Here is an 11,394-nt window from a genome sequence, read left to right on the forward strand (position 1 = left end):
TAGTTAATGAGCAGCATTACTCGATGCCAGAGAAACTCACTGAGCAAATTCTAATCCTCTGGATTTCCAGGGTAGCTTTCTCTCCAACAGAACTTCTTTTCTCCTTTTGTTCATTCCCGTTTAAAATTCCTCAATTGTAAACCTGTTCTGGTTGACCCTACGAGGACAAATGATGATCCTGAAAAGGAATATAATAGGGGCTCTTCAAATGAAACTGATGAGTTCATGTTGTTGTCGTTGTTTTTTTCTACCTGAAGGAGATGGCGTAGGAGTTGTGTTCGCTGCGTTTTCGCACCAAGAAAGCTCCGTCTCGGGGGACGCGCATCAGCATGTGTTCAGCCTGAACACGGGACAGACTGGAGTGGTACCACCTGGACAACACAGAGCTATTCTATTCAGTAATTGATGAACTTTTTTCCCCCCTTTACTTTCACACACATCAAAAGCGAGAGCCAGACTCACTCTCGGCTCTCGTGGGCGTTGGGCTGAGGCACGGGGCTGCCCAGCCGCATCTCAAACTCGTTGCAGCGCAGCGGCGTGTCTCGGTAGTGGCAGATGAGGCGGTAGAGGCTGTCAAACACCAGATTGTCGGTCAGGTAGAAGCGCGTGGAGCCGGACTCCTGGCGCGAATGGATCCTGCAGTGCTGGACTCGACCGGAGCGCCTGGAAGAGGAGGAGTTAGTACGTTGATTTCTAGTAATCTTTCATAATTATTAGATAAGCTAAAACTTTGAGTACTAAAAACTACAACCAACAGATTAAGAACATTAAAACACACAGAAAACATCTTTCTCTCACACACAACAAACATCTGACACATCTTTCACACACACACACACACACACACACACACACACACACACACACACACACACACACACACACACACACACACACACACACGGTGAGCTACCAGAGCGCCCCAAATATTAGATTTTTAAGCGGCTTCCTAATACAATTAAATAATCTTTCCAATGCAATAAATAAAAGAAATCTTTCCAATTCAGATTTTGTGACAAATTATAACTCTTTCATTTTATCCTTATTCATGTCATGTTCAGTTCACTTCAAAACTAAATTTGAACAAATGCTGAAACAGTTTTTCTCCCAACTCTCCCCAATAACTTCATAAATGTGTTTCTACATTCCCTTTAACTCTGCTTAAAATCTAAATTTGAAATCTGTTTTCTCTTCTCCACTGAAATCTGAAGGTCATCACTTGTAGGATCCGTCCCGTTAAGTGTTACCGACCAGAACGAGAGGGTGTAGTCCCCGACAAACGTCTCGCTCTCCCGGACCAGGAAGGTGCCGTCTTTGGCTCCGCCCTCGCAGTACTCCTGCAGGAGCTTCTCCGCAACCTGTCGGCCGTCGCGGCCTCCGCCCAGCTTCCCGTGGAACCAGCGCTCCGCACAGTGCTGCTCGTTGTTGTTACACTCCTGACGTAGAGCAGCAGAGTAGGAGTGAGCATCGTCTGTACCGGACTAATGCTTTCTTCGCAGATTAGACTGACTTTATTGATCAGAAATTGGGAAATGTCAGTGCTCCAGCAGCAAATATAAGACACGCAGCACACATACGAAAGAAATATTAAATAGGATAGAAGAATAGATCTATAGAACTATTCCAAAATTCCCAAAATATAAACTTATATAAAAGTGGCAAATAACAACGTACAACCTACTGAAAGGGCTGGGATGATATGCCTTTCCCCGATATGATTTTTTCAAGATGCATTGTACTGCAGTTTTTATTTATTCCTATTCAATAGTATTGGTTATTGCAATTTTCTTTTCCTTCTGTAACAAAAACAAAAGCTGAGTAATACACTTATATGACAATATATCACAAGACATTTCTAAAAACTAATGTTTTTGTTTTAAAGTAGTTTTTGGGACATTTTTGGCCTTTATTCGATGAGAGAGGGAATGACATGCAGCAAGGGCCACAGGTCGGAGTCGAACCCTCGCCCGCTGCGTCGAGGAGTAAACCTCTATATATGGGCACACACTCGACCAGATGAGCTACCCAGGTGCCCAAAACTAACTGTTTTCTAAGACGAATGCACATCAAATGTCAGTCAGTCTGACATTTATTGCATTAGTAAAGAACATGACATGGATTTGGGGGAGTCAGTGTCCTCCTGTCCACCACTGCGTCAAATTATTTGTCCTCATTATAATCACCTCTTTTCCTTCCTCGTCCTCCTCTTCTACAGCTGTCTGGTAGTGAGACGTCTCCTCCGAGTAGTAAATCTTATTACTGGTCAGGACAAAATAGTGTGGAGTCCATGTCTGTGAATCAGAAACATGTCAGTAACACACACACACTACACGGACTGTTGAATTGATGTATAAGAAATCACGCACGTGGTCAATGGGGTCTTCCAGGTAAAGGATGCCGTTCTTCCGAGAGTTGCTGATGTCGTTTTCAGAGTAGCTGCCTGAAGTCACCTCTTCGTAAAGCGTGCCTTCCACCAGTTTCTTGTGCTGTGACATGGTGAAGAAACGTTTCAAGACACACTGTTGAATGTGGGAGTGTTTAACTGCACGCCTGCACCGTGTCCAGACTTCTGACCTACTTTATCTCTCATGCAACAGGTTTTTATGGAGGTCAGACATCATGCTCGAGGGGGCGTCCTCTATCTCACCCAGTAAAGTGCCCAGCCATCCAATCACAGTGGAGGAGGGGTGGAACAAATAACAGCACAAAGACCAATCGTCATGTACAGGTGCTGAATAACAACTACGGAGTAGGAGAAATTAACACTGCTGGACCGTGTGTATCTTTCCTATCTATCTGCGTGCTTCACCCTTCCCTTCATTTAGAACAAGTACTCTAACCCTAACGGTGCCAACCCATAAGCTCCAAAGCACTCTAGCTCTTCCAGCGTGTTTTCAGAAGAGCGCCTGGCATTTTCAGCTGGGACAAAATGCTTTGGTTGGCAGGCAACCTTGTTAAATTAAAACCAGCGGCTGTCCGACCAATAAGAATTTGGTCGTACAAGAGCAAATCGACCAACCAATTGACCAACTGACCTGGAGACACTGGACGTACGCAGAGTCTGCACCTTCTCTCAAAAATCACTTTCCGTGGCTCTGTGTCTGTTGCCCTATTATAACATGTTCAGTTTTACACTTCTGACTTTGAAAGATGCTGTGTCCGATATGGTTTTCTACGTAGGTGTGTGACTGTCTGTGTACCTTGATGAGGATCTTCCTGCGGAGCTGGTAGGGTGAGGGAAGCTCCTCGGCGTTGTTATCGACGGGCTTGGTGAGCAGCAGATCTCCAAACACCTTCTTAAAGTGTGTGGCCATGTTCCTCTGCTGGACCACGCTGCAGTGGTCCTCGATGGACAAGATCACCGGATACCTGCACAGGCACAACAGCAGGCTGGTGCTAAGATGTCTCAAACTAACCAGGCAACATGAATACTGGGTAATTTAAGATAATGTTTTGGGCTTTTCCGCCTTTAATTTTTGACAGGACAGCAGGGTGAGAGAGCGGGGGGGGGGGAGACATGCAGGAAATAGTCAGAAGTCAGATTCGAACCCTGGACCTCTGAGTTGAGTCATAAACCTCAAAGTACATGTACGCCTGCTCTACCACTGACCCAACCTGGCCACAAAATTGTAATTTTTAATTATTTATTTATTTTTTAAGGAATATTATTTATTTATTTATTTCTTAACCAATGATTCACCTAAATATTTTCAGTTTTTACGGTACCACCAACAGCGACTACATCATATCCATTTCTAGCTAAACTGAGCAAAATCACAAAATGAAGAAAAATTCATGTTATGTCGTTCTTATACAAATGAAAGAAATGTCACACTGACGGACTTGTGACATGCATTCTTCTTAGAAAACAATTTGTTTTTAAAAATGTCTTATGATATGTTGTCTAAGTGTAACACTTATAACTTTCATTTTTGTAAAAGAAGAAAAAGAAAATTGCAATATTCAATACTATCCGATTGCATTACTTGTAGAATGGCAATCAATAAAAATTGATATCCAATTGGCACCCATGTATCGTGGAAGAATCAAATCGCCCCGGCCCTAATGAATACCAAAACACTGTTTACTATGATGAAGTTAGGACAGCACTGTCCTCGTCACCCAGACCGGCGTGACCCGACAAACCCAGTTAACATCTCTCAACAGGATGAAAACCAGCTCCAAACTTACTCCGACGTGACGAAGGCGTGCTCTTTGATGGTGTGCAGCACATCCAGGAATTTGATCTTGGAGGTCAACGTGTGGCCGTGGTAGATGATCGGCAGGTCGTCAGGTCCGTCCCAGCAGTCCACTGAGATCACAAAACCACGCATTTGATGAGCAGCTAAATATCCTCAGCTTCACAGTAACAGTGGGCCATATGGAGAAAGTCATATTTCACAATATTTTTCACCAAATACAGTACCAATCAGAAGTTTGGACACACTTCCTATTCAAGTGAATGGTTAAATGTCAGAAACTAACTGGGCAGCATGAATACTAGGGGAGCCTACAGTTTCGTTGTCATTACTTAGAATTCCTCATGGGGAAGACAGAAACTATGCACAACAATCATAAATAATGTGGATACATAAAGTGGATAAAGGCAAATAATAAAACAGCTACTAGGTCAGAAAATTAAATCACTGTGAGGCAGCCTTTAAAACAAGATAAAGACTTGAGTCTTATCAGGATATTACGATTTCCAACACGTAAGACAATATCTAGCCTTATAATTCGATGTTGATATAGTATGATTGTATTGCCCAGCCCAAGGCCCAGTGGACTTCTGATTAAAGCGAACACTTTCTTGTGAGTTAGAGTCATATGTTGGAGACTCTTACGTTCAATGCAGCGGCAGCCCATCCGGAGGCAGCGGGCGTAGGCTTCTAGAGAGGATTCACTGGAAAACTGGTCACCTGTCAGGTAGCTGGGGGAACAACGTCATGGTAACCAATTCAGAAGAGTAGTGGTGCTTTAACAATGTCATTTGAGTAGATTCGCGGTCTCACTGAGAGTTAGATTTGTTTCTTTTTCCTTTTTTTGCATTCAAACTAATGTTAGTTTCCAATCTTGATTATTACAGAATGTCAGTTATTTCCTCTTTAATCATTTGAGTTTTAAATTCTTTAAAAAAAATGCAATTTCAAATGGCATAAAACAGAGAAAATCCTCACAATTGAAAAGGAACAATCAAAGAACAATTGGCTTAAAAAGGTCAGTCGATTCAGTCGTTGAGTCGGTGTTATTTTTTATTTTGTTTATTTTCTTATTGTTCAGTCATTTGTTTCCGCATTACGCTCAATATAAACGTGATGGGTTTGGTTTAAAGACCAAACAGGGGAAACGGTTAGTCTTTTTCAAAAGAAAAAAAAACTTGGTAAACCAAAAAAATCTGTTATTTACACATTTTATTTTGCAATTAGCATTAATTCCTTCATTCTTACATTCAACAAGAGTTAGCTGGGCCTTTATTCTACAAAGCTGCTACGTGCAGCTAACTGCTAATCATTTCTTTTTCTAGTTAAACACACAAGACAGATTTGGAGATGTTGGGAGGCATCACTTGGGCTTCCAGTTTCTGTGCTACATTAGGCTAGGCTGAGTTATTTGTTAATATTGGACACACGTTAGAAATGTATCCTTTCATTTGACTCTTAAAGCCCAGTTCAGACCAAAGATTTGCGATGAGGCAAAATCGTTTTAAAGCATCAGGAGCTGGTTGATTTTAGAACGTAAGGGACGTCACCCGTTTCAACAGCCAATAGCATAACTCATTTTCTAAAGTCGGCTACAAACTATAAAAAAAATTAAAAGTAAAACGTAATCCAACCCTAGAGAATGACTAAAAAGAGGGAGCGGCCAGGACAAGGCCGTGAATCAGGTCCATCACTAGAAATGTAACTTTAGTAAACAGCTCGCCATCCCTGGTGTTATCCACATTCATATTTAGCCACAAAAAGCCTGGAAGCCTGAAGTTAGAACCGAAGTACAAAGAGTTGTTTCATTGGGGATGATACACCGCCTCGTCGCATTGGTGTGAACCGGCAGGTTTTAGAACGCTACAGACCGGTGCGTAGCAAGCAGTTGTCTTTTCACAAATCTTTGTTTAGAACTGGGCTTAAGAAGACAGAAAATAAGCAGGCTTTTCAAAATGTGAAGTGTTTAAAGCACCATTATTTCCCTAAAGCTCCTTTAAGTACAATAACAAGATCTTTGTATACAGTATGGGGACTCCTGAGAAAAAGATATGATTTGAGACAGAAACGTTGAGACCTACGTGTTGTGTGAAGAGGAGATCCAGTACTGAGACAGCGGCCTTTTCATGTCATCAGCGACAACAGCTGACAGTAGAGGGTCGGACACGGAGTTCTCTTTAGAGAACAGGAACGTAAGGAACTAGAAATACAAAGAAACACCATCAGACTGTAAGGCCGAAAAGAAAAATATGCACAGTTAATTCCAGCTGTGTCTTTGTTTCACCTCATCCAGTTGTAGCATGGGCTCAGGCTGCGGCGCCCCCCCCATGTACCCGGTGAGGAACTCTCTGACTCGACTCAGATCCGACGCCCACGACTCCTGCGACGAGCAGGAGAAAGAAATGAGCACAGAGCAGTTTTTTAAGAGTTTTTTTGTGTGCGGCAGCGTTGCAGACTCAACGCACAAGCCAATATGCTGGCACGCAAACTCCACATGTGAACAGATGATGTTAAAACTTTTTAGATCGTACTGTATTCCGCTCTATACAAATATCTCAAAAACCAAGGAACTTTGATTGATTGATTTTAGACGCTATAAACCTGCAGCCAGGGAGTTCTATGTTCACAATGAAAAGGTTGAAATGGTAACATCATTTAAATATTTAGGTACCATTTTTGATGATCACCTTGAATTTAGTGTTAAAGTGCCCATATTATGCTTATTTTCAGGTTCCTAATTGTATTTTGAGGTTGTACCAGAATAGGTTTATATGGTTTCCTTTTTAAAAAACACCATATTGTTGTTGTACAGCCCATTGCTGCAGATCATCTTTTCACTCTGTGTGTTTAGGTCTCTGTGCAACTAATTTCGTTGCATTCCTATGCAAAGGCTTTCTGATTCGGATTCTATGTGCTTTATGTACATGTGTGTCGTCTGTAGCTTCTCTTAACTAATTGCCCACTGTGGGATTAATAAAGTTGTTGAATTGAATTGAACAGCCCACTTGTGGTGCAGATTTAGTAAGGCAAAAATGAGAACGCTTCAGGTGGCATTTAATGATGCATTCAGAATTTGTCAAGTGCGAGCCATATGTTTGTGACAAGTAATGTTATGTAAAAATGTATGTCGATTAACTTATTCAAAAAAAATCTAATTATAATGACTTTAAATGACCCCACACAGAGTGACCCAAGGTATACTTCTTGCTTTTGGAAACATTGGAACAAGTGTCTGTGTGTGTTTTAATTGCTTTGATTTTCTGAACTTTAAATTTCAACTTTTTTGTTGTGTTACATATTTGTAGATATTTGTATAGTGATATAGACCGGTGAGTCTGAAATAAGGAATTGAATTGTGTGTTGTGCTGACGGGCGATGAGGCGGCTCCGTACCTTCTGGTCCATCTGTAAAAACTTCTGGAAGTCGTAGAGGGAGATTTGACAAAGCTCTGGTCTGTCCACATTCCTGCGAACACAACCGTTTTCAAGATGTCAGACGGCCGAGGAAGGAAAGGTAAAGAAAAGTTCAACGAAAGGAGAGAGGAGATGTGACACATTAACATACAAATGTCTGTCTGGCAACTGACCTTGTTACTCTAATACCGATGCCAATTCTATTTGTGCCCGTTTCAAAGGTTAATGTTCCATTACGTTAAATGTTTCACATCCAGAGAGCCAAGAAAAAAACCCATTTAAGGACCATTAAAATGGCAAAAACAGATGGAAATGGTTCACTTTCTTGAAAGCCTAAATCTCTCTTAAAGGGATAGTTCAGATTTTTTGAAGTGTGTTGTTGTATGAGCTACTTCTCCATAGTCAGTGTGTTAGCTGCAGGAGATGGAGGTCGGATCGCTCCCAGTTTGGAGAAGCAGGCAGGGGTACCGACACGGAAGCTAAGCAATGTACTGCTGTGGACGGGGCAGCAGCTAAATGCATTATAGACACATAAACATCTATACCAGTTTAAGTATACACTATATTTAGAATACTTTCACCACTTTACCTTGCAGAACACTTTTTATACAGGTAGTTTATATTCAGGGACAGACTGGAAGACTGTACCTTATTATTCCTTAATCAGACAACCTGCAGCTACTATAGTTGATAAGATGATAACATTGAAGCTCCGTCCTTGGAGATAACCCAACAACAAAATACAATACAAAACAAATGCAATACGGTATGCAATACGGTGGCCACGACAACTGATTGGCCAGGAGCAATGATTTGTAGCCAAGGTTCATAGAAACATTATGCTCCAGTTATAAGCTTTTCTTTACCTACTCAATTAAAATAATGGTTTATTAAATCACAAAAACAGTGCTCTGGTTTATTGGCATTTCTTTAAACCAATCACAATCGTCTCGGGCGGTGCTAAGCAACGGCACAATGACGGTGCCTCTGCAAAATAGTTGCGGGTTTACTGCTGCCTCTATCGGTTAGTTAGTTTGTGTAATTTTACGACTTTAAAAGGTTAGGTTGGATTCACCAAAGTCGCACAATCACACAAACTCACTAATGGTGGAGGCAGCGGTAGAGCAGCAACTCCAATGTTTAAAATGACTGTTTTTGTCAAAGGAGTCTGGTGGCTTTGAAGAGAGCAGAGGTAACTCTTCAGTTCCCAGGTCATAAAGGGCTGTCTCACAGCAATGTAAAGCCCTGAAAATACTCTAAATATAGCGTACACTTAAACTAATTAGGAATATACGTTCAGCTGCTGCCCCCGTCCACAGTAGTGCAACACCTTAGCTTATGTGTCAGTACTCCAAACTGGAGGCGTGCACACTGCCGTCTACTGTAGCTAATACACTAGTCTCACATAGCCAGACCTTCCTCCACAGCACTGCGGAGGAAGGTCTGCCAATAAACCAGAGCATGTTTTTTGCCCATCCTGGAATGCGGTGTGGAATCGCCAGACCTTCCTCCGCAGTGCTGTGAAGGAAGGTCTGGCGATTCCAAACAGCATTCCAGGATGGGAGAAAAACAGTGCTCTGGTTTATTGGCGTTTCTTTAAACCAATCACAAATGTCTTGGGCGGCGCTAAGCGCCGGACAGGGCAAAATAGCCTCGGGAAGGTACTTGTTTTGGTGGAATGAGCACGTTCAAAAGTTGTTTTAGTCGTGCAACAGAAAACTCAGATTGGACAGATAGTCTAGCTAGTTGTCTGGATTTACTATGTAGAGATCTGAGGAGCAGTTAATCTTAATCTTCATAAATCCACCAGAGGTTAGAATGCCAACACAAAAAAAAGCAGAAGGTGACAGGCATCCGGCCGATATGAGGGACATCCGGCAGTATTTTCAGCGGGATCTGAACAATACCAGAAAAGTAATGTCTTCCATATAGACTACTAATACACTGACTATGGAGAAGTAACTCATACAGCACCACTTTAAAAGATCCAGACTTTCCATTAAGTGTGCTTAAGAGAAACGGGAGATGTGGTCAACAGTTAGGGGGACGTGAAGACGAGGGAGTGGACACTGAGGAAGCAGAAGAGAAGGTAGTGGAGGTGAAGGTGGAAGGACTCACCGCAGAGGGAAGGAGAGCTCCAGCTGCTCAATAATCTGGGAACAGAAAGGGAGGAACCAGGTGATGGACAGGTGGGAGGGAGCAAAGTGAAGCATAAACAGTGAGTGAGCATGGCGTGGCACGAGTGCAGAAGTACATAAATACAGTACTGAAGTGGGATTGGGATGTACACAAACTGTACTTTTCCATAATGGGAGACTTTGAACTTTTCCACAACTACTATACATCTCAGAGGGACATGGCATCTATCTGATATGGCGGACGTGCCCCGCTTCAACTCCACCCAGAATCAGAATCAAATCAGAATCGAAAAGAACCGAAATCAAAAGGAAGAATTGGAATTGGAACCAGGATTAGTCCAAGCAATGCCCAACCCTATATATGGTCCTATTGTGATACAGCTACTTTTATGTAGGTAAAGGATTTGAGTACTTCTTCCACAACAGTGTGAGTGTGCAAACCCAAAAGTGACTCACACTCTTCTGTTGGTCAAACATCAGCGTTCTGTAGAGCTGCGAGAAGTTGGGGTACGACAGCTCGCTCCTGGCCTCCACCTCCTGAGTAAAGACAGTGAGGATGAGAGCTAGTGTGACATTAAACAGAGTGGTGGTCACGTCCAAACATCCAGGAGACGCCATTCAAAGAGGCACAGGAGCTAGAGGCGGGAAATCACCAGAGGCCCCAAAGTACGATATTACTGCGATGTTACACATTTTGCGATATTCTGCAATATATTGCAATTTGTTACCTTTTTTCCAAATTCAAAATGGTATCAACATATAAGTTCTCAATATATATATTATAGATCTAAAAAAAAGTAGCATTTCTCTGTCTGTTCATCTTACATAAAATGTTATTGCTGTTAAATAGGATTTTCCAAGCAGAAAACCTTCCATAAATGTTGCATGCACCTGAAAATCTAGTCCACCTCAATTAAAACGCAAACAGGTATGTACTGCTATGCTACTGCAGCTGGTTTTAAGCAATTATGTAACTTATACAAGAAAAAGTTGCACAGGCCCTTTAGCAACAGGGGAATTGAAATTAAATCAAATAAAACATGTACTCTTGTAAGTAAACCAAATGTGCTCCTGTTTGCTTCCAGCCTCGGGACTACAAACAGTCACGTGCAATTTATATAATAGAAGATCGATAGCTGGCGCCCGTGTATGGATACAGTATCGCCATGGAAGATGTTGCAATGCTGTGCTGTATCGATTTCTTTCCCCACCCCTAGCAGGAGCTGTAGGCGGAAAAACAAAAACCTTTCAGACTGCGATCTGCTCTGACCTGCAGCTTGTCTTTGAGAAAGCGCATGTTGGGGACTCTGTAGTTGACCTGAGGCAGCAGAGCTTTCACATCCTTCACTGTGATGCTGAAAAAAAAAAAAAAAGAGAGGGAAGGTACATTTAGAATATTTAAAGAACCAGGAGATGGCGCTGTACGGTTTGAAGAGCTACTGTCGATGTCAGGAGTGAGGAGTAAACAGTAGAGCTTTCACAGTCTGGGGTCAGAGGTTAGACGGTGAGACATGTCTTGTCCTGGACACAGAGGAAAGGCTCGGTACAGATTTATACACTAGTACTCTACTCTGTATCATCGCTTTAAGCTGTCTTTCTCAAATGGGGGTATGTGTACCCCTGAGGGTACTTTGGAGGACTGCA

The 11,394-nt window shown here is 42.2% G+C and overlaps 1 protein-coding gene across 2 annotated transcripts in view; it reads right to left on the bottom strand.

The window, feature by feature from the left end:
* The window catches only part of LOC116695236 (1-phosphatidylinositol 4,5-bisphosphate phosphodiesterase gamma-1), a 40,207-nt gene that overhangs the window by 10,605 nt on the left and 18,208 nt on the right, over positions 1 to 11,394 (bottom strand). The window contains exons 5-18 of one of the 2 annotated variants that reach the window (XM_032525371.1): positions 11,021 to 11,105; positions 10,207 to 10,287; positions 9,731 to 9,765; positions 7,592 to 7,664; positions 6,484 to 6,579; positions 6,281 to 6,399; positions 4,845 to 4,930; positions 4,192 to 4,312; positions 3,201 to 3,369; positions 2,367 to 2,486; positions 2,184 to 2,291; positions 1,252 to 1,436; positions 463 to 663; positions 252 to 371 (exon numbers count right to left, since the gene is read on the bottom strand). In XM_032525371.1, the coding sequence (XP_032381262.1) occupies positions 252 to 371; positions 463 to 663; positions 1,252 to 1,436; positions 2,184 to 2,291; positions 2,367 to 2,486; positions 3,201 to 3,369; positions 4,192 to 4,312; positions 4,845 to 4,930; positions 6,281 to 6,399; positions 6,484 to 6,579; positions 7,592 to 7,664; positions 9,731 to 9,765; positions 10,207 to 10,287; positions 11,021 to 11,105 (1,599 nt within the window). Of the gene's footprint in view, positions 1 to 251; positions 387 to 462; positions 664 to 1,251; positions 1,437 to 2,183; positions 2,292 to 2,366; positions 2,487 to 3,200; positions 3,370 to 4,191; positions 4,313 to 4,844; positions 4,931 to 6,280; positions 6,400 to 6,483; positions 6,580 to 7,591; positions 7,665 to 9,730; positions 9,766 to 10,206; positions 10,288 to 11,020; positions 11,106 to 11,394 lie in introns of both variants that reach the window. The other variant, XM_032525370.1, reaches the window with a different exon arrangement.

Source organism: Etheostoma spectabile, chromosome 9 (genome assembly GCF_008692095.1).
Source record: "Etheostoma spectabile isolate EspeVRDwgs_2016 chromosome 9, UIUC_Espe_1.0, whole genome shotgun sequence".
Classification (NCBI taxonomy): Eukaryota; Metazoa; Chordata; class Actinopteri; order Perciformes; family Percidae; genus Etheostoma; species Etheostoma spectabile.